General features: G+C 42.6%; 1 protein-coding gene across 1 annotated transcript in view; it reads right to left on the minus strand.

Annotated features, from left to right (window-relative positions):
- FGFRL1 (fibroblast growth factor receptor like 1) overlaps window positions 1-23,988 on the minus strand; it is a 170,482-nt gene that overhangs the window by 144,368 nt on the left and 2,126 nt on the right. The window contains exon 2 of the mRNA XM_069744916.1: window positions 19,016-19,110. Coding sequence (XP_069601017.1) covers window positions 19,016-19,076 — 61 coding nt within the window. The 5' untranslated portion in view covers window positions 19,077-19,110. The remainder of the gene's footprint in view (window positions 1-19,015; window positions 19,111-23,988) is intronic.

Raw genomic sequence — 23,988 nt, forward strand, 5'->3', positions numbered from 1 at the left:
TGTATTATACCCTAGAGCTGCACTCACTATTCTGCTGGTGCAGTCACTGTGTACATACATTACATTACTGATCCTGAGTTACATCCTGTATTATACTCCAGAGCTGCACTCACTATTCTGCTGGTGCAGTCACTGTGTACATACATTACATTACTGATCCTGAGTTATATCCTGTATTATACCCCAGAGCTGCACTCACTATTCTGCTGGTGCAGTCACTGTGTACATACATTACTGATCCTGAGTTATATCCTGTATTATACCCTAGAGCTGCACTCACTATTCTGCTGGTGCACTCACTGTGTACATTCGCCCCAATGTTTCAGAGAAGTGTCTTTTTAGTAAAGTTATATGTGTAACTTATAGTTGAGCTATTAGTTGGAGGAGTCTAAAGGTACCGTCACACTGAACGATATCGCTAGCGATCCGTGACGTTGCAGCATCCTGGATAGCGATATCGTTCAGTTTGACACACAGCAGCGATCTGGATCCTGCTGTGATGTCGTTGGTCGCTGCAGAAAGTCCAGAACTTTATTTCGTCGCTGGACTTCCTTCTGACATCGCTGAATCGGCGTGTGTGACGCCGATTCAGCGATGTCTTCGCTGGTAACCAGGGTAAACATCGGGTTACTAAGCGCAGGGAAGCGCTTAGTAACCCGATGTTTACCCTGGTTACCAGCGTAAAAGTAAAAAAAAAAAAAAACACTACATACTTACCTTCCGCTGTCTGTCCCTCGGCGCTCTGCTTTACGGCCGGCGCTTACACAGTGTAGAGAAGCACAGCACCGGGGAACAGACAGCGGTAGGTAAGTATGAAGCATTTGTTTTTTTTACTTTTACGCTGGTAACCAGGGTAAACATCGGATTACTAAGTGCGGCCCTGCGCTTAGTAACCCGATGTTTACCCTGGTTACCCGGGGACCTTGGGATCGTTGGTCGCTGGAGAGCGGTCTGTGTGACAGCTCTCCAGCGACCAAACAGCGACGCTGCAGCGATCCGGATCGTTGTCGGTATCGCTGCAGCGTCGCTTAGTGTGACGGTACCTTTACACTAAGTTTGCAGCATGTTCAAAACTATCTAGCAGAATTGTGCAAGCAGCTCTGGAGTATAATCCAGGCTATAACTCAGAATATCAAATAGATTTAAAAAAAAAATAGAAAAAAAAAACATAAAATACAAAGACTGATATTTGTTTACAAGCGATATATCATTCAGCAACTAGACTGGCAGGAATTATGAAAGGTGGATGACATCCTCTGGAAAATAATAGGATCTTAGGGGCGAACGTTCAGGTTCTCGCCTTCTGATAGTGTTTATGTTACATCCAGTTATAATAAGAAGGCGCTGCATGCTCAGAATGATAAAGTGGATAACTTATAAATCCATCATGCCCTGGAAAGGGCAGAGACTGGCAGGACAATGGGGGCTGCTTAATTGCCAAAGCAAAATCCATTCAGGCATTCACACTGCAGAAAGGAGAGAGTGAGTGAAATGACAGGGGCTGGCAAGCCATGAATGCAGCCATTAGCCCCCCGAGATAGCGCTCGGTCATTCACACATACAGTACTGGGCCATTCACCCACAACTGGTTTATAGCTACTGTGTCTCCTTCAATCAAAACTGGTTAGAAAAACAAACATCTTATAAAACTCCCGCTGGGCTGTAATACCAACACTAATTAATGCACAAAATAGAAGCGTGGGCATAATATGGGGTTAATTACCCGCTATTGTCTTGTTTTATTAGACTGTGGTTATGGCTTCTCCATTCCAAGTGGTCATTATAGCTGCAGGCTGTAGCCCTGTGCCCATTTACAAAAAAAAAAAAAAATCACATACAGGTCACTTTACTCCATCAAAATCAGCACACTCCTCTCCTGCGGTTGTTAAAATTTTAATGCTCCTTTATTGTATTGTCTCTCCAGATCATTTCCTTACATTGCTCTATCATATGCAGGACCGTCCTCAATCATATACTGACATGAAAGTGCAAGTCACTGCCTCCTACAAGATCATCATGCTCTTCTACAGCTGCTGTCATCTTCACCATGATCTGATTGCCAACACTGCCATTCCTACATCAACCCATATGATACTACTCTACTGCTTCACTACTAGAGCACTTCTGTTATCACTCAAATAATCCCTGGAATGAACAGGTCACTGCTTCCAACACATTCATCAAACTACTCTTCTGCCGCTGACTCACTATAATCTAATTGCCACCACTGCTATTCATGCCCCAACCCATATTTATACTGTTTTATTACTTTTCTATTACAGTACCACTATTTTCACTAAAACGGCCACATGACTGAAAAGGTCACTGCTTCCAACACATTCATCACACTACTCTTCTGCCGCTGACTCACTATGATCTGATTGCCGCCATGGATATCCCTGCACCAACCCATATTATACTACTCTATTGCATGTTTATTACAGTACTACTGTTTTCACTAAAATAATCCCATGAATGAACAGGTCACTGCTTCCCACACATTCATCACACTTTTCTTCTGCTGCTGACATCTTCATTATCATCCTATTGCCGCCATGGCTATTCCTGCACCAACCCGTATCATACTAATCTCATGCTTTTTATTACAGTACCACTATTTTCCCTAAACTGATTACATGAATGCAGAGGTCACTGCATTCCACACATTCATCCCACTACACTTCTGCTGCTGCCCTCTTCACTATCATCTGATTGAGACCATTGCTATTCATGCATCAACAAATATTATGCTACTCTATTACAGTATGCCTATTTTCACTAAAAGAATCACATGAATGAACAGGTCACTGCCTCCCACACTATCAACACACTACTCTTCTGCTGCTGTCATCATTCTCTATTTAATTGGCTGTACGGTTTTATATACTCTCTCTCTTACCACAAATGTTACCCTGCTACATACATTTCTTTGCTCACTATAATTTCTCTCTTACCCACTAACAAACTTACTTACCGTTTATGCTTTGGTGAACAGGTCACTTTCTCCCTCAAAATCAGTTCATTGGTGTCTTGCAGCCATTATTATTCCTAAGCTCTCATTGCCTGCTTCACCATATCTTTTTGCTGCCTTTTTCACGATACAACCCCTTCATCTACACCCTCAGATTCACAAAAGTACAGGTCACTTCCCTCTACAAGATCAGCACACTCCGCTTCTGCAGCCGTCATCGATTACAGAATAGAATGTACCTCGAATAACATTATTTATAATAACCGTAGACATTACTTGCTTTATTCAATTCAACTACTATTTTTGGACAACAGAAACTGATAGTACCTGGACGGGAGTGGGGAAACAAAAAAAAAAAAAAGAAAAGAAGAAAAAAAAGTAAAAATAGAATCAGCATGTAAGGACCCAACGCTTGCCAAAATTCCGTTTGCAATTTACTGGCATCATAAAGAACGTCCAGAATATGAGCGGAGTCATATTTGTGGGTAACGGGAAACTATTTTACAAACAGCGCGTTTTTCATTCTCGAGCATCAGCTCCGAGACGTAAAGCCAACACCAGAAGTCACTGCAGTTTTAGGGAAGGGAAGAAGGAAGGGGGGAGTTCAATTTTTTTTCGCTATGTACCCTTTGGTGATGCGACACCTCAAATTCCATGAAACGCTTGTGAACTAAATTTACCAGATGGGAAGAAGGAGGCTAGAAAAGGGGGGGGAAATAACTCAAGACGGCTGCCAAAAACGAAAAACCACTTTGACTTCTTGAGTTACGCAGAGGGGAAAAAAAAAATCTCAGCAGGAACAGAAAACAGAATAAGCCTTTTTGGAGAGAAAGGAAAAATTTTCAATTTTTTCGGAGCAAAAAAATAAAAAATAAAAAAGGTGAATACATATATATATACACAAGCTACGTACTGGATGGAAGACGTAGCCTACAGAACCTGGCCAGATTTCCTCCCGATAATTGAAGAGTCTTTGATGAAATGAAAATTCTAGGTTGTTCACGGAACGGAGGAATAATATGTTTCTGTTGGGATACAATGGAACGACTGTCTAATCAGGGCAACACCGTACAGATGATGTTTATTTGACTCGGAGAAAAGTGGAAAAAAAAAAAAAAAAACGAGAAGAGAAAAAAAAAAAAATGAATGAACACAATGTCAGAAGACATCTATTACCTTGTTACATGCCACGTCTGATCTCGCCCAAGGGATTCGCACTCTCTAAGTTCCTGGTGTTACTTAAGGAATGGGGGGGGGTTCGATGGAGAAGATTTTGGAGACAGATTCCAAAAGGCAACTCCTGCCGTAGGACATAAGCCAAATCAGGTTATCCACGGGCATCGGATGAAGTGAACTCTTAAAAAGTGGCAGTAGTCAATTTTGACTTGATGAAGAACATGTGTTGAGGTTACTTGATGTCACAAGTGATGTGGTCTTTTTTTTTTTTTTTTTAATTCCCCCCGGGCAGGAATCTAGCTGATGTCATGATGGAGATACATATGGACATCGGCATAATAGACAAAATCGCTATTAACCTGCAAACTCTGGATAATTGATGGAAAACCTCTAGTAAGAACACAACAATCTCAGGCTGGGAGAGGTTAGGGCAAACCTATCTGATCTTCCGGTAGATATGTGGCAGCAGTGGCGGAAATTTCAAATCTACCATTTCTATAAAAGTAGTAACATTCATCCCCAGGAATCTACTTTCACTCCTCCGGACTCTAGAAGCGATGACGCCTTTAAGGTTTCGGCACTTTAATTGTTTGTCTTTTTTAAGAAACCGGAGTCAATCATGTGGCCATGTGTTGTCTAAAGTTCCCTTAAAACAAAAAGAATTGGAGGCTAAAATTCCAACTGCCCTATCCTTCTCTACATGGAAAGACAAGAGGCACCTATACTCATCAGATTGTCAGGTGATACAGCTGCAATAGATGATCTTTCCTCTACTGGGTATGGGGGGGCTTTGGGGTGAGACCGTATTGGTGTCTAATCATTTTGATAAAACAATAATTTGTTGTTAAATTTCATCTGACGAACATTCATTATGCTTGAAAAAGTCCATCTTCATCAACCTTCGTCTATAATCTAAGGGCACCTTTAGACCAGTGGTGACCAAGCTTGGTCTTCTAGATCCACCCATCGTGGGGTGAGTTTTTGATGAAAAAACATGCACGATGGGTGAATCTAGAAGACCAAAACTACAGTAGGTCATCACTGGTCTAAAGATGCCCATGTAGACCAAGGTTGATGAAGATGGACTTTTTCAAGCATAATGAATGTTCGTATGGTGGGTTTTTGATGAAACATATGCACTATGGATGGATTTAGAAGACCAAGCTTGATCACTTCTGGTCTAAAGATGCCCATACATTGCAAAGCGAGGTTGATGAAAATGGATGCTTTTTAAGCATAATGAATGTTTGTGGGGTGAGATTTTAATGAAAAACATGGACTAACAATCATCATGCTTGAGAAACATCAATTTTCATCAACCTTAGTCTACAATGTATGGGCATTATTAGACCAGTGGTGACCAAACTTGGTCTTCTAGATTCACCCATAGTGCATGTTTTTCATCAAAAACTCACCCGCAAACATTCATTATGCTTGAAAAACTATGTATGGGTATCTTTAAAACAGGGTGACCAAGCTTGGTCTTCTAGATCCACCCATAGTGCATGTTTTTCATCAAAAACTCATCACTCAAACATTCTATATGCTTGAAAAACTTCCATTTTCATCAACATTATTCTACTATGTATGGGCATCTTTAGATCATTGGTGGCTAAGCTTAGTCCTCTAGACCCACCCTTAGTGCGTGCTATTCATGAAAAACTCAGAACGGTGACCATTATTGAAATACCTCCATTACAGAATCTTGAGATTCGTAGTACTGGCTCTCAATGATGAAACCCAACTATGTAGAGAGACTGATTTTCAAAGCAATGCTTCATGGGACAAAATGGAAACCAACTCATACCAGTCAAACCAGAGGCCTGTCTGTAGATAGCAAGGCTTTTTGACACTCATCAGTACAAAGCAGGGTACTGGGTTGGCTGAAAAAGTGGGGCGTAGAGTAGCTTTGCTTAATTTCTCCCATGGAGTATATCCTTGAAAATAATTCTCTATACATAGTTAGGTTGCAAAAATGAGAGATTGTACTTTCCCTGGGCTGTTTTTAGGCTTTTCATTCAGCCAACCAGTACCTTGTCCTGATGAGAAGCAAAAAACCCCAAACAGTGCTGTCTAGAGAAGGAGCTTTGGTTCTGCTGAGAAGACTTCCTTTCCATATTTTTTTGAGCTCGGTGCCAAGGAGACGCGTCATCCACACGAAGTAAGGAGGAGGACGGGGATCGTAAGAAGATGGGAGGTGCCGGACCAAGACCAGAGCCGCCCATCGGACCGCCGCTTAGGTGAGTATAATAAAAGTTATTTCTCTTCTCTTGCAGGTCGGGTTGGGGGCAGATATACAGCATTATAGAATGCTGTATATCAACCCTGAAAGGTGATGGCCGCATCTCTTATCGGCCAAATCTGCTGACAGGTTTACTTTAATGGCAAAAATTGGTAAAAAAAAATCCTAACCCCCGATCTAGCCCCTCTATTCCACCCCAAAAAATATCTGTTTCCAAAAAGTTTACTGTAAGGGATTCTTATAAATCCATTAGTAGCGCCAGATGTCATCTGACAGATTCCTAAATGTATTGCCAGGAATTGTCCAAAATAATGATTATTATGTTATTAATTCAAAGGCTCTTTTCAGTAAAGGCCTCATACGAAACGTCTCGCGCCCCAAATTACCGGCTAATTAACGGCTGCATTTATCTGCAACGTGCCTCCACATAATGCGGTCACAGGTTTTTCTTGTCTCTGGAAAACTAAACATCTCTCTTGAAATCCACTCTTAATAAACACTGGGAGGGGAAAAGATGGCAGACTTTTCCAAATTAAGAAACCCAGACGTGTTTTTATTTCTTTCGACAGGTTTGAAGGCATAGTTTTAACCGGCGTCTTAAAAAGAAATGAAATGTAGATGTATTAAACATACCTGCATGTCGGAGATTAAAAAGAGTGATTGGAATATGAAACTTTCTTTCGGAATTTCCTGACATTTGCGTTAGGCGGTGCCTCACAGACACAAACAAGGGCTCAAAGACGGAGGTGGACAGATAAATGTACACTTAAGGGGCAACGAGACGTCTTTTCCAAGAGTCAATCTGACTTTGACAAGAACCAGGTGATAAGAACTTCCCAAAATTTCCTTTGGTACGTCAGCTACCTAGTTTTGAAGATCAAGCTATTGAAGAGACGTACAGAAGTCCAGACAATGTCAGGCATCGGGAGCTGTGGTGGAGACTCAGCCCTGGACCCAGGTATGGTGGGAAAAGCAGAGTTTATTTTCCTAACACAAGCTACAGCAGAGGGGCAGGCTTAAAAAAAAAAAACGCACACCCCATTAAAGCCATTAAAGACATTATACGCATTGGATATGACAGAGAATTTGGCTGACAGCTTTGTCATTCATCTTCCCCATATTCAGAAACCTTCTGCTCAGTCAAACACTCCTGTCCTCTGTGTGAGGGAGCCATTGCCAGACTCCTCTGATAGTGGCTTATCTTGTGGAGAGTATAATGATGGGTGCTGAAATTCAACAGGCCGGATCCTTCTTATTCCTGACATTATCCAGCGGGAGAAGAGTCCAGAGACCCCCATACACATTGGACTATCAACCAACCCAGCAATATCTGCAGGTAGGACAACTTTAATCAGTATTGGGGCCTAGAAATCAGGGAAGGAAGGAAGGAAGGAAGGAAGGAAGGAAGGAAGGAAGGAAGGAAGGAAGGAAGGAAGGAAGGAAGGAAGGAAGGAAGGAAGGAAGGAAGGAAGGAAGGAAGGAAGGAAGGAAGGAAGGAAGGAAGGAAGGAAGGAAGGAAGGAAGGAAGGAAGGAAGGAAGGAAGGAAGGAAAGAAAGAAGTACAATGGATGGAAACAATCAAGGAAAAAAGTACGATGATGGAAAGAAAGAAGGAAAAAAAGAAATAACTATGATGGATGGAAAGAAAAACAATATATGGAAATGAAGTACAGGGTGGGACAAGGTGGTCACCGCCCATCTTGAAAAGTTTCCCCCCTCCCATATACTAATGTGCCACAAACAGGAAGTTGATATCACCAACCATTCCCATTTTATTTAGGTGCATCCATATACATGGCCCACCCAGGTGTATCCCCATATATGGCCCATCCTATACAATGGATTGATAGAATTAAAGAAAAAAAAAGTGTGATGTATGGAAACAAAGAAGGACAGAAAGAAAGAACTACGATGGTTGGAAAAAAAGAAGGATATATGGAAATGAAAAAGTACAATGGATGGAAAGAAGGAAAGAAAAAAGTGTGTGATGTATGGAATTTGTATGGAAAGAAAGAAAGAAAGAAAGAAAGAAAGAAAAAGAAAGAAAGAAAGAAAGAAAGAAAGAAAGAAAGAAAGAAAGAAAGAAAAAGATAGAAAGAAAAGTACGATAGAAAGAAAGAAAGAAAGAAAGAAAGAAAGAAAGAAAGAAAGAAAGAAAGAAAGAAAGAAAGAAAGAAAGAAAGAAAGAAAGAAAGAAAGAAAGAAAGAGAAAGAAAGAAAGAAAGAAAGAAAGAAAGAAAGAAAGAAAGAAAGAAAGAAAGAAAGAAAGAAAAAGAAAGAAAGAAAGAAAGAAAGAGAAAGAAAGAAAGAAAAAGAAAGAAAGATAGAAAGAAAAGTACGATAGAAAGAAAGAAAGAAAGAAAGAGAAAAAGATAGAAAGAAAGAAAAAGATAGAAAGAAAAGTACGATAGAAAGAAAGAAAGAAAGAGAGAAAGAAATAAAGAAGTATGTTGTATGGAAACAAAGAAGGATAGAACAAAAGACGTTTGATGCATGAATTATTTATTGAATAAGGAAAAAAAATCCAGTTTCTTGGAGCAGATAACCTGCTTGTGTCTTGTGCCCCTAATTACGGAGCTGGACACGAGTGCAGACCCCCGGGGGTCCTGAGCGGCTGCTAACATAGGAGCCAGGATATAAGATTATGGAGGCTCCATATATCCGGTGTCACCAGTGCAGGGGGCCGGGCACAGACCCTATACCTGAATCCTCCGCTGTAGCCAGCACCAGTCCCCCCAGTATAAGATTCACCAGCACCCTACAGAAGCGCCCCCTAATCTAATGGATCAACATCACTTACATTCTGAGAAACTGCACCTACAGAACTATGAGGGCGACGGAGAAAGCTGGAATTATGGCTGATGTCACTTCGTGTCACAACACATCTGTCATATATGGCTGCATTGCTAGAGTGTAAGCTCCGCGGCCCAGTGCTCAACACAGTCGCTACCCAAGTCCTTCCCTGCTCTTGTATTGATGGTCAGTGACCAGATACATTTTTCCTCATTCCCATCTCACGGACCTACAAGCCCCACCATCCATAGATGACACGAGCTGCCATTATTATGATCTCTGTACGTGCTGTAATACCGTATTTCACCTCTAGTGGCCGCTACAGAGGAACTGTAAAGTCCTAGAGCCTCTAGAGGGGCTCCATCAGACGATCACCTTGGCATAACATAAGGCATGCCCACACTGTCTTTTGCTATTTTTTTTTTTTTTTATAATTTACAGTGTGAACATGTACCCCGAGGGTCTGAGTCTGATTGCTGAGTTTTTGGAGTGGAAAATGAGCAGAAACTCCAAATTTTTTTTAGGAGTTTTGAGGAGGACTTTGGAGGGTTTCCGCACAGTTTCTGCTCCAAAAACTCCTAAAAAAATAAAAAACAAAGTGTGAACATACCCTTAAGAGATGTTTCTTTTTGGAGAAGTTTTTCTTTTTACTGAAGAAGTTTTGAAGGGTTTTGGAGAAGAATTTTCCAGATTATTTGCAGCCTTTTGATTGGGATTGGACAGTATTACCATCAGGCGGCATGCGCTTTTTTTTATCCACCAGGTGTTTTTGAAAAACTCTTCAGGAAAGAAAAAATGTTTAAAAAAAACCTCACTCTAAAAAATGTCTAAAAAAATGTCTAAAAAAAAAAACTCACTATTAATAGGAAAAGTTTTCCAAGAGTTTTTGAAACATCTGACAGAAGGGGAATAATGACGGCCATAAGGAATGAGACATCCAAAAACGGATAAATCCATAGGAAATATATGGCCACTATGCCTGATTTTCAGGACAAACATAGCTACTGCCATGTTTCGCAAAAAAACAAACGACATAGCTAATGATTTGGAAAACAAAATAAAAGTAAAAACACAATATTGTCTTTGTGGAGTATTGGGCAATTCACCCGTCCAAAGTTCAGATCCAGAATAGACAGAGAACAAACAAAATACCGTAACAGCTCTCCAACCGCCTGGGGTCAGCCGCCTGTAATTATGGCCACCGAGCCTATACTTACACATCCAGAGCAAAAGTCTATAACATTATAATGATAGAGAACATCTGACCAAGTCTAATTAATCAAAAAAATAAATGAAAATCTAAATTTAATTTCTGAAAATTCTAAAAAAAAAAAAATAATAATAATATAATAATTTTTTACGGGACATAGTAATGTAAAATTAAAAGAAAAAAAAAATCTATATTAAAAATGAAATCTTATTTTCTCATTGACAAACACAGCTCTGCTATATTAGGATCCCTTGAAAAATAATGTATTTCTAAAAACAAAAAAAAACAAAACAAAACATTAATGTATTCATTTTTCCTATCTGACGATCTAAAACCACCCGCAATGAATATTTTGTACCATAAACCAAAAACCGCTTGGCCAGGCGATAGCGGAAGAATTGATATCTGCCCGCAAGGTTAAAGCTGCCCTAGAACGCAAAGGAATGGCTGCACGTGACGCTGTTTTTGCAGGTTGTGTCTATCTAATAAATGGTGCGTGTTGAGCTCTTCTGCAGTAGAGTCCCCCTTTAAATAGTAAGGAGTGATTTATAACTGGGCAGCCATATTCTCTGCATAACAAAAGTGCAGCCTTTGTAGCCCAGAGCGACCAATCAGAACTCAGCTTTCATTTCACCAGAGCAGTTTAAGAAATGAAAGCTGCACTCTGATTGGCTGCTATGGGCAATAAAGACAGATCACAGCACACGATTAGGCCACGTTCACACGTTCAGTATTTGGTCAGTATTTTACCTCAGTATTTGTAGCCAACCAGAAGTGGGTGATAAATACAGAAGTGGTGAATGGTGATGGGTTTCTATTATACTTTTCCTCTCCTGATTTTGGCTTACAAATACTGAGGTAAAATACTGACCAAATACTGAGGTAAAATACTGAGCTGACCAAATACTGAGCGTGTGAACATGGCCTTAGATATATTGCTATGTTGTGGTTAGAAGGCATTTTTTTGCCCCTATAATGATGCATTTTTTGCCCTTCTTGTCACAAAACTACATTCACAGAAATATGGTTTGTGGCGTTTTTGGTAAAAATAAACTGCAGATGTGGGGTTAATACAGAGGTAAGGGTATGTGCACACGTTGCGGATTCTCTGCGGATCCACAGCGATTTTGTGGTGCAGAAACGCTGCAGATCCGCAATTGATTTACAGTACAATTTAAATCAATGAGAAAAAAAAATGCTGTGCACACTTTGCGGAAAATCTGCTGCGGAAGCGCTGCGGTTTAAAAGAAGCAGCATGTCACTTCTTTTTTTGCGAATCTGCAGCGTTTTTGTACCCATTCCATTATAGAAAGCCGCAGGGGTAAAAAACGCAGCAAATCCGCAAAAAAAAAAAAAAACGCGACAAATCCGCAGGTGTGCTTTCTGCCAGGAGAGGCAGAATCCGCACCAGAAATTCCTAAGGCTAATCCGCAACGTGTGCACATAGCCTAAATGCCATGAAGAAACAAAAAAGCCAGAAATGTGTTTTCCATTGCCCCATCTACCCTAAACAAAGCAACAAAAAGCCATCAAAACATCGCACATACCAAAAAATAGAACCGTAAAATGGCTCCATCAATAGAAAGATTAAAAAAAAAAAAGAGGCGACAAAACATTTTTTTAAATTAATTTCTGAACTTTTCGTAACCACTTTAAAAAGTTTGGCATCACCACCATCATCTTAGCGTTGCCAAGTCACCATTTCACAATATTTGGGATTTATTTTTCTGTTTTTCAGGGCTTGTCATTAGTGATGAGCGCACGTGGTCGGATAAGGTGTTATCTGAGCATGCTCTGGTGCTAACAGTGTCTTCGGGGTGCTTGAAAAATATGTGCGAGTCACCGCGGCTGCATGTCTCGCGTCTGTTCGACAGCCGCGATACATTCACCTAACAAACAGGGAAACCCTGCATGTGTTGCGTCTGTCGAACAGCCGTGGGGACTCGAACATAGTATTCGAGCGCGCCAAAGTGAGCACCCGAGCATGATCAGATAACACCTTATCCGAGCACCATCGCTCATCACTACTAGTCAAGAAAAAACGCTCTTGAAGCAAGAGGAGAAAAAATAAATAAATAAAATTAAAAAAAAAATAAATAAAAGAAGCCAATAACATATTTCACTCAGGCTTCAAAAATATTGCTCAGGAAAAAAAAAAAAATTAAACAGTAGCTCACAGAATAAATTCTAGCTTCCACCGAGCCAACAAAAGCTCCTTTGTGAGCGACATCCTGAGGTAAAGTCACATTACTACTGTACCAGGTACCGCCATGCTCCCGTGATGGGGGTCTTAGCACAAATATGTCGCTGTTGTAATACAGAAAGCTCCGGCCTCATTATTACACTGCATGGACTGACGGCACATGTAGCGCACCATCAGCGGCCGAGCCCGGGGCTACCGACACCTGCTACATAAAGTGGATAGATGTGACTGAGAGGAATTCCAACATGGCCGACACAAGTAACGCCTTCATTGAGAACTTGCAGATTCAGGAAATGAATTTACAAATTATGGAGAAATTTGTAGCGCCAGAACGTAACATGAAAATTAAGCCAGATGTGCTGCGTGTTTTTCTGCACCCGTCCATCCCCCCCTTTCCCCTCAGTCTCCGGCTTTGTTCGGGTAGAAATCTGTGTAGTTTCACACTTTTGTACGCTTCACTAAGTGATCCACACCATTACAGGATCAAGTACAGGTTGTGAGGAAGCCAACACAGCGGGTGGGGGCAGGGTGCCGAAACCGAAAAACTCACACAAGGGGATGTAATCCGTTAAGGCTTGGTTCACACAGAAGTTTTTAAGACTTTTATTTTTTTCAAAGTCGATCAGCACCAAAAACCACTTCATTGCAATGTCGAAATTTGTTTTACGCTGTGTTCACATGTTTGTTGCGTTTTTTGCTGTGTTTTTATAGTCTCCTCTGAATGCTAATTAAGTTTAGTGTACCCCCCCCCTATTAAAAAAAAAAAAAAAAAAAAAAAAACTTCCTTAGGTTTTTTTGTACCAAAAGCACAGAAAAAACCTGATACCTGCGCTTTTTGATGCGTTTTTTTCTTATGTAAATTTTAAGCTGCGTTTTACAATGCCACCAAAAGCGATGAGATTTCAGAAATCTCCTGCACATTTTTTTTTTCCTGACAATTAGAAAACTCGTGCGTTTTTAAAAACTGCAGCGTGTCACTTCTTTCAGAGTTTTTGCAGTGTTTTTTCACCCATAGAAAGTGATGAGCAAATGCAAAAACACAGCAAAAAAAAACACAGCCTATCAGGTTTTGCTACATTTTTGGTGAAAACACCTGAAGAAGATGTGGTGGCACTAAACGTTATCAGCATGCACAAGAGACAAGAAAAAAAGCAGCAAAAACTAAGAGGCTAAGCCCACACTAGGCATGCTTTTTTTCTGCAGCAAAACCTGCACTCATTAGCAGAAAAGAAGGAGCGTCAAAACAAAATGTTTGGTACGTTTTTTGCTGTGTTTTTCATGATCCCAAAGTTCAGATTTGCTCTCGCCACAGAAGCAGGAAAACAGGTCACCAATGCAAGACATATGTTCATGAAAAATTCATATACAAATGTAACAGATGAGGCAGGTAAATTGTTCTGGAATAATTTACCCTATGGTTCCCATTGCATTAATGGGACCACGCTAACGGACAGCGTTGCACGGCGAAATTAACGCCGTGCAACGCGTCCGTTAGCGCGCCCATTGGCAGAAATGGTAACGCGCATCGCTAGCTTGCAGCGTCCGAGGCGCGCCCGATGTCCGTTCCCCGCTCTCGCAGATCGGGGATCTGCGCTAGCGGGGACGTTAAACGCGACCCCGAAAAATACATTGCGTTAGCGCAATCCGCTAGCGCTTAGCGCTAAACGGATTGCCCTAACGCAATCTGAACCTAAGACACTGGCAATGCATTGAGTTTGTAGGACACTGTTTAACTTTCACACTTTGGTCAGCCATTGAGTTGCTCAGGCGTTGTCCAATCTCACAACTCGGTCAGCCACCGCCATTGTCCAATCTCACACCTTGGTCAGCCACCTGCATTTTCCACAATCTCACACCTTGGTCAGCCACCGGAATTGTCCAATCTCACACCTCAAAAATACGCTGAAAGAAGTGACATGCTCTATGTCCAAAAAACATGGAAAGCACAAGATACTGATGACAAAAACACCAATGTGTGCGCATGAGATTTCTGAAATCTCATGGGCTTTGCTGGTACTGTAAAGGTACCGTCACACTAAAGGTACCGTCACACTTAGCGACGCTGCAGCGATACCGACAACGATCCGGATCGCTGCAGCGTCGCTGTTTGGTCGCTGGAGAGCTGTCACACAGACCGCTCTCCAGCGACCAACGATGCTGGTAACCAGGGTAAACATCGGGTAACTAAGCGCAGGGCCGCGCTTAGTAACCCGATGTTTACCCTGGTTACCATCCTAAAAGTAAAAAAAAACAAACACTACATACTTACCTACCGCTGTCTGTCCTCCAGCGCTGTGCTCTGCACTCCTCCTGTACTGGCTGTGAGCACAGCGGCCGGAAAGCAGAGCGGTGACGTCACCGCTCTGCTTTCCGGCTGACCGACGCTCACAGCCAGAGCAGGAGGAGTGCAGAGCACAGCGCTGGAGGACAGACGGCTGTAGGTAAGTATGTAGTGTTTGTTTTTTTTTTACTTTTAGGATGGTAACCAGGGTAAACATCGGGTTACTAAGCGCGGCCCTGCGCTTAGTTACCCGATGTTTACCCTGGTTACCAGTGAAGACATCGCTGAATCGGTGTCACACACGCCGATTCAGCGATGTCTGCGGGGAGTCCAGCGACCAAATAAAGTTCTGGACTTTCTTCCCCGACCAGCGACAGCACAGCAGGGGCCTGATCGCTGCTGCCTGTCACACTGGACGATATCGCTAGCGAGGACGCTGCAACGTCACGGATCGCTAGCGATATTGTCTAGTGTGACGGTACCTTTAGCGACGCTGCAGCGATACCGACAACGATCCGGATCGCTGCAGCGTCGCTGTTTGGTCGCTGGAGAGCTGTCACACAGACAGCTCTCCAGCGACCAACTATGCCGGTAACCAGGGTAAACATCGGGTTACTAAGCGCATGGCCACGCTTAGTAACCCGATGTTTACCCTGGTTACCATCGTTAAAGTAAAAAAATCCAAACAGTACATACTTACCTTCTGCTGTCTGTCCTCGGCGCTGTGCTTTCCTGCACTGACTGAGCACAGCGGCCGGAAAGCAGAGCGGTGACGTCACCGCTCTGTTTTCCGGCTGCCCGGCGCTCACAGCCAGAGCAGAGAAGCACAGCGCCGAGGACAGACAGCGGAAGGTAAGTATGTAGTGGTTGTTTTTTTTACTTTAACGATGGTAACCAGGGTAAACATCAGGTTACTAAGCGCGGCCCTGCGTTTAGTAACCCGATGTTTACCCTGGTTACCAGCGAAGACATCGCTGAATCGGTGTCACACACGCCGATTCAGCGATGTCTGCGGGACGTCCAGCGACGAAACAAAGTTCTGGACTTTCTGCCCCGACCAGCGATATCACAGCAGGGGCCTGATCGCTGCTACCTGTCACACTGGACGATATCGCTAGCCAGGACGCTGCAACGTCACAGATCGCTAGCGATATCGTCCAGTGTGACGGTACCTTAAGACACAGCTGAAAACTAGCATAAAAAAGCAGTAAAAATAGCTAGTGTGAACTTAGCCTAACACATACTTTTTGTAAGCAACTTCTTTACGGCCAAGAGATCAGGTTTTGCCTGAAGAAAAAAACCGCAGCCACAGCGCAACGTGTGAACACATCCTTAGGGTTGGTCTTTTTGCTGAGTTTTTGGAGCCAAAATGCTCCAAAATCCTCCTCAAATCTTGTAACTCAAAAACTTGGGCCCTGATTCATCAAGACCGACGATTCTCTCGGTGGCATGATGGAGCGGACGCTCCTGATTCATTAAGAGACACAAGTAGTGGCGTGCACCGCTATGAGCGCCTCACCACAAATCTTACTGCTGCCTCTGCAGGTGTAAGATTTGTGGCGCAGCGGACTCCAACATTCGTCACGGATTTGACTAGCGGGGGGTCGCCACACGCCACTTTGTCGAAGCTGGGGCAGAAATGACGTAAAAACGCCAGGAGTGGCATTTTTTTGTGACATTTCAAAACATTTTTCCACAGAAATCTACTGAAAAGCTTTGATGAATAGCCCCCTCTTGGAATTTCTGCTCCAAAACCTCTTCAAAAAGAATCTGTGTGAACACATCCTCATTCCCTCCATACACATTAGATGGGTTTGACAGACTTTCTAAAACATGTATGAGTGCAGCCGACAACTTATTGTGGGGGGAAATGTGATTTCGGACTGGCGTTCATAATGTTTTCCTGGGAGGTAAACCGCCGAAGTGTCAGCTGGTGGCCTTCTCATAGAGAACACAGGAGTTCATCTGAGGGAAGAACCTTGGGAGAGTCGGCCAAGAAGACTGCCGATCAATTATTTCGCCGCCAGTCATCTAATACATGCTCATTATTTGAGTTTACGAGGATGATCAGGCATGAGTATCGCGGGTGCTCGAGTGACATGTTCAGGTCCCCGTGTTACACGTTGGGGGATTGCCTGATATACACGGGCAATCCTCGCATGTATGGTGGCTGTCAGACATGGGGACCCGAACATGTCTCTCGGGCACCCGCTATACTTGGAGCATATCCGAGCACTAATCATGAGAGCACATGCTCAGATAAGGTGGCATCTGACCACTCTCATGTCCTAATTGAGTATTTTTGGCGTGCCCGAAAAATATGTTTTGAGTCCCCATGGCTGCATGTCTCACGTCTGTTTGACAGCCATAACACATGTTTGTTGGCAATCGTGCATGTGTTATGGCTGTCCAACAGCCGCGGAGACTCAAGCATTTTGTTTTCAAGCACACCAAAGACACGTATACCACTCAAACATGGTCGAATCACACTTTATCCGGGCACGCTCGCTGATCACTAATTTTTAGAGTAGAAACTGAGAGGATGACCGTGGTCTTTTTTTTAGAGGACCGTGTGTGTGAATGACGGTCTGTCCGCACCGGCAGACGGTGTCCTGACCCAAACTCATCTGCTTCTGTACATGGGAGCCACCATTACCACATCCCAAAACCTACAATCTACTCCCAGTGGGACAATTTCTTAAAAGGTCATAAAGCACTTAGTGTCTGGCTTCCTCCATGATAAGGAAGTGATCTCTTCAGCAGCAGCCATTATCCTGCCACAGTGATAACAAAGGGGCCCGCACCACAGGAGCCGTCATAATTCACACTTGGGGGGGGGGTGGGAAGGACAAGATTGTTTGTTTGCTTTACCCCCCAGGAAAAACAAAAGGGGATTAAAAGCTCCTTCTGATGAATCCATTAGTGGAACCATTATCTTCTACTATCTTTACGGCTTAAAGACCCATTTAGAGGGGCATTTCTGTAATCACAACTGATAACATTTTCTAACAACTGTTCACTTTTGTTTGTTTTGGTTTTTTATTACTGTTTATGCACTAATTTCCAAGAATGATTATGTCCCTTTAAAACCTACAACAATTGTCACCAGGCCATAAGTGTCCAGTTTTTGCACTCCTAGGTTTTCACTTTTTTTTTTTTACAGTTTTTTGTTTTGTTTGTTTTTTTTGCTTTTTTGTTTGTTTGTTTGATTTTTTTTTTTCGAAAACTGAATTGGGGAAAAACATGTTTAAAAAAATACTCCTCATACGAATGACAAAGCGATTTAACATTAAAATGAAAACAAATTAGTGTTTCAAGCCTTTTTTAAGGAAGTTACTGGAGAGAATCCACACCACAAAAAAAAAAAAACTGAATTTGAACACTGCCTGAAGCTTTGTTCTTTTTGGCTTAAAATAAAGCTTGGAAAACTCTTCCTATTCATTTCTATGGAAAATCCTCTTTACTGTTCATAGGTTCATAAGAGCTTTTCTGTAGTGTTTTTTTTTTTTAGATTTGGAAAATGCATGTCACTTCTTCCAAGCGGATCCTGGTGGATTCCACTCCAAATTAGCCTACACAAAAAAAAAAAAATCATCTTCCAAAACTTTTTAAAAACTTTGTCAAAGCTAAAAGGAATACCACAAACTCCTCACATAATAAATAGCTATCCAACTTTTTAAATCGCATTTTTATGGTTTTTAGGATCTCTGCATGCTGTCAGTGAAGGAAAACATTCGTGTTTAGCTCCAGAATAATACAAAAAAGAATCACTAATCAAAAAGGCAATATCGCAAATTGGATTTTTTTTTTTTTGCATTGATAACACATCACAAATGTGACTTGACCGAAGCTTAAACACAAAGCAAAGAACAAGACTAAAAAAAAAACAAAAGTGTCACAAATATTTTTAAAGGAAACCACCAGAAATAAAGCTCATTGGTAATCAAAGAAAACCCATTTGCAGACAAATATGCAAATATCACCTAGAGTGACCAATCAACTTTCATTTTTTTTTAACCAGCAATAGATTAGGAAATGCTGCCATCTGATTGGCTGTTATGGCCAACTTCTCTCTCCAGATCCGTTTTTTGTTTTTTTTCATGCATCATGCCTGACGTATTTACAGCCATCAATCTTACCTCTCGCAGAGTCGCAAAATGCAATAAGTCCAACAATAAGGAAAGCAAACTGGAATTCCATGTTGGGAGCTCTGGTGGAAAAATCTTTCAAATACCTAAAATAAAAAATATATATATATATAGAATTAAATATGTCCAATATTTAATACAATTAAATAATATTAAATAATTAAATTTAATATGAAAATTAATTAAAATTTAGTTTCATTAATTAACATTAATCTGAAAATTCTGTATCTTTCCAGTTACAGGTGTTCAGACATCACAAATCTTATTTATTTTTTTTATATGTCTGAAAAAAAAATGATATGAATATGATATAAAAATTTCTATGACCCTAAAATGTACATATGTGCATAAAAAAAACTGTATGTAATTACGAGAAAAAATGCCCAAAAAATAAATCAACAGTCAATAAACTAACCAAACTAAATACGCAATCCTAATGACCAACTCTTATTATTAATACAACTAATTAGTAATAATAGTAATAACATAGCGCCGCCATAGTCTGTAATGCTGTACAACATTGCAAAAAAAAAAAAAAAACAACAAGAAATTTTTGTTTCTTAGGCATGGGACACAAATCAGTGGCTAGATAGAGAAAATACCTGATCTCTAAACCCAAGAACTTACAATCTACGACTGATGGAATGACTGAAAATATCCTGTCAGCACAGAGGTGTAATAATAATAATAATAATAATAATAATAATAATAGCGCTTTATTTTTTCTTTAAAAAAAAAACACAGTAAAAGTGCTTTAATAAATTATTAATACTGCAATTCTGGAAAATTATTTTAAAATAAATGCATTGTGGAGCACATAGAGAGGTCTGCTGCATTAATGGTGACCCTAAGAACTGACACTCTATTAGACAGAATTTCTTAAAATCCTTATGAGGGTGCGGTTATTGTTCTTCCTATTAGCTGCGGTTATAATTCGTTTTTTGGGGGGTTTTTTTGTTTTTTGTTTTATTACCAACGACATCGCCCTGGCCACAAATGCTTGCAATCTAAACCCCCCCCCCGTACGCACATGTGACCACGCGACCGTCTCCACCAACGCATCCTACGACGCGCGTGTCAAAGGGCGTCTCGACTTACAAACGCGTTGCACAAACAGCCCAGAGGTGCACATTAATTGCAGCCAAGTACACTGCTAAACTCTCGCTCTCTAAACAGTGTCAAAATTCCTGGCTCTTGTAAACGCTTCCCACCCTGGGGACACACAACAATCCTGGTATTGAGTCCAACAAGTTAAATAATTACACCTACAATCTGGAAGACAAATTTAGCAAAAAAGAAGAGGAGGCGGAGGAGGGGGCTCTTAACCCCTTGTCAGCCAAAATATACAACAGCCTAAGGGGTTAATCCCGTGGTCTATACCGGCCCAGCGCTCGACTCCCTATACGATTGCAGTCACGTTGATGGGTTGAGAATGAAAAGCTGCATTCAGTGGGTAAGGTCCGGGCCGGGGGGGATCCTGGTGAACACAGGGCATTTGTGTATCGCGCTCAGACGCGTTTCTTAGTCAAAATATCAAATTCCGGGAGGTTTAAAGTAAATATAAGCGACTCGGGGGGGGGGGAGAAAATGGATCTATTTTAGGGCTGATTTATACTGGAGTAATGGGTCCTGATCGCATGCGTTCTTCAAAATCCACGTCTGATCCGTATCCCATGCTCATGAATGGGGTTTCCGTAAACCCACCTCACATGCTGCACACGTTTTCGTCTGCGCCACAGAGAAAAGAAGTTCTGCAGATTCCGTGCGGAAAAATCTACTGCAGAGATACAACAGCTCAAAACGCAGAAAGAGTCCCGGACTCAAATCCAAATTCAGACCCTAAAAACGCCACCAGAACCCTATACTCAGAGACCCTAAAAACGCCACCAGAACCCTATACTCAGAGACCCTAAAAACGCCCCCGAGAGCCCAATACTCAGAGACCCTAAAAACGCCCCCGAGAGCCCAATACTCAGAGACCCTAAAAACGCCACCAGAACCCTCTACTCAGAGACCCTAAAAACGCCACCAGAACCCTATACTGCCTGTATAGGGCACCTGTGCGTGGGCTGCCTGTATAGGGCACCTATGTGCGGGTTGCCTGTTTAGGGCACCTGTACGCAGGCTGCCTGTATAGGGCACCTGTGCGCCGGCTGCCTGTATAGGGCACCTGTGTGCGGGTTGCCTGTATAGGGCACCTGTGTGCTGGCTGCCTGTATAGGGCACCTGTGTGCAGGCAGTCTGTATAGGGCACCTGTGCGCCGGCTGCCTGTATAGGGCACCTGTGCGCCGGCTGCCTGTATAGGGCACCTGTGCGCCGGCTGCCTGTATAGGGCACCTGTGTGCCGGCTGCCTGTATAGGGCACCTGTGTGCAGGCAGTCTGTATAGGGCACCTGTGCGCCGGCTGCCTGTATAGGGCACCTGTGCGCCGGCTGCCTGTATAGGGCACCTGTGCGCCGGCTGCCTGTATAGGGCACCTGTGCGCCGGCTGCCTGTATAGGGCACCTGTGTGCGGGCTGCCTGTATAGGGCCCTCTATGTATTGTATGTACAAAGCACCACACAGATGAAGGGTTGCATACACAGATGGAGAGTATATATAAAATACACTTGTATAGAACAGGTTAAGTCTTTACATATATGAACACCAGCACATGGTAACAGATGTCCACAGCGGAAACATTTCACATGCACTGCACAAAGCATTGCTATAGGATTTACACACGGGTTACTGGTTATCCATATGCAGCTTTTCACAATCTATAGGTCAGAGCACACTGTGCGGGTTAGTGGTTGGGTCTAGGGACCTTTATAGGTTCAATGTAATTTTCGATGGGGTGTAACACACTATATGGGTTAGCGATTCTTCTAGGGCTATTAAGGGTTATACGGCACTGTGTGGGTTAGCTGTAATTCTTATAGGGTCCTGCATGGGCTACACATTACTCCTAGAGGATATTAGAATGGCACCTTATGGGTTAGTGGTAATCCTTATAGGATATTATAACCATATGGCACTGTATATGGTTACAGGATATTATAGGAGTTATGGGGTTCTATAGTTTAGTGGTTGTTCTCATGGGGGGCTCTGTGGCTAACATAGCATTTTCTTGGTTAGTGGTCATTGTCATTCTCATGCTTTATCCCATGGTATATGGGGCGCTGTATATCTTCACTGCTGCAGCAACTGCTAAACGTTTATTCTATAGATTAAAAGCTATTTTTATTAGATTCTTTATGATTTATAAGCATTACTTGCTTATTTGGTATTTTGTGTTAAATGTCATTTTCAAGGCAAGTGATTGTTCTTGAGCCTTATGCTATGAAGTATGGGACACTACAGGGTTAGAAGTTGTGTATAGGTGGCTGTACTCTGGGGTAGGTGACATATAGTGCCCTGTATATAGGTGGCTGTACTCTGGGGTAGGTGACATATAGCGCCCTGTGTATAGGTGGCTGTACTCTGGGGTAGGTGACATATAGTGCCTGTGTATAGGTGGCTGTACTCTGGGGTAGGTGACATATAGCGCCCTGTGTATAGGTGGCTGTACTCTGGGGTAGGTGACATATAGCGCCCTGTGTATAGGTGGCTGTACTCTGGGGTAGGTGACATATAGTGCCTGTGTATAGGTGGCTGTACTCTGGGGTAGGTGACATATAGCGCCCTGTGTATAGGTGGCTGTACTCTGGGGTAGGTGACATATAGTGCCTGTGTATAGGTGGCTGTACTCTGGGGTAGGTGACATATACTGCCCTGTGTATAGGTGGCTGTACTCTGGGGTAGGTGACATATAGTGCCTGTATATAGGTGGCTGTACTCTGGGGTAGGTGACATATAGCGTCCTGTGTATAGGTGGCTGTACTCTGGGGTAGGTGACATATAGTGCACTGTGTATAGGTGGCTGTACTCTGGGGTAGGTGACATATAGTGCACTGTGTATAGGTGGCTGTACTCTGGGGTAGGTGACATATACTGCCCTGTATATAGGTGGCTGTACTCTGGGGTAGGTGACATATAGTGCACTGTGTATAGGTGGCTGTACTCTGGGGTAGGTGACATATGGTGCACTGTGTATAGGTGGCTGTACTCTGGGGTAGGTGACATATAGTGCACTGTGTATAGGTGGCTGTACTCTGGGGTAGGTGACATATACTGCCCTGTATATAGGTGGCTGTACTCTGGGGTAGGTGACATATAGTGCACTGTATATAGGTGGCTGTACTCTGGGGTAGGTGACATATAGTGCCCTGTATATAGGTGGCTGTACTCTGGGGTAGGTGACATATAGTGCCCTGTATATAGGTGGCTGTACTCTGGGGTAGGTGACATATAGTGCACTGTGTATAGGTGGCTGTACTCTGGGGTAGGTGACATATAGTGCACTGTGTATAGGTGGCTGTACTCTGGGGTAGGTGACATATAGTGCACTGTGTATAGGTGGCTGTACTCTGGGGTAGGTGACATATAGCGCCTGTGTATAGGTGGCTGTACTCTGGGGGAGGTGACATATAGCGCCCTGTATATAGGTGGCTGTACTCTGGGGTAGGTGACATATAGCGCCCTGTATATAGGTGGCTGTACTCTGGGGTAGGTGACATATAGCGCCCTGTGTATAGGTGGCTGTACTCTGGGGTAGGTGACATATAGTGCACTGTGTATAGGTGGCTGTACTCTGGGGTAGGTGACATATAGTGCCCTGTATATAGGTGGCTGTACTCTGGGGTAGGTGACATATAGTGCCCTGTGTATAGGTGGCTGTACTCTGGGGTAGGTGACATATAGTGCCCTGTATATAGGTGGCTGTACTCTGGGGTAGGTGACATATAGTGCACTGTATATAGGTGGCTGTACTCTGGGGTAGGTGACATATAGTGCCCTGTGTATAGGTGGCTGTACTCTGGGGGAGGTGACATATAGTGCACTGTATATAGGTGGCTGTACTCTGGGGTAGGTGACATATAGT

This window comes from Ranitomeya imitator, chromosome 1 (assembly GCF_032444005.1).
Source record: "Ranitomeya imitator isolate aRanImi1 chromosome 1, aRanImi1.pri, whole genome shotgun sequence".
NCBI classification, from domain to species: Eukaryota; Metazoa; Chordata; class Amphibia; order Anura; family Dendrobatidae; genus Ranitomeya; species Ranitomeya imitator.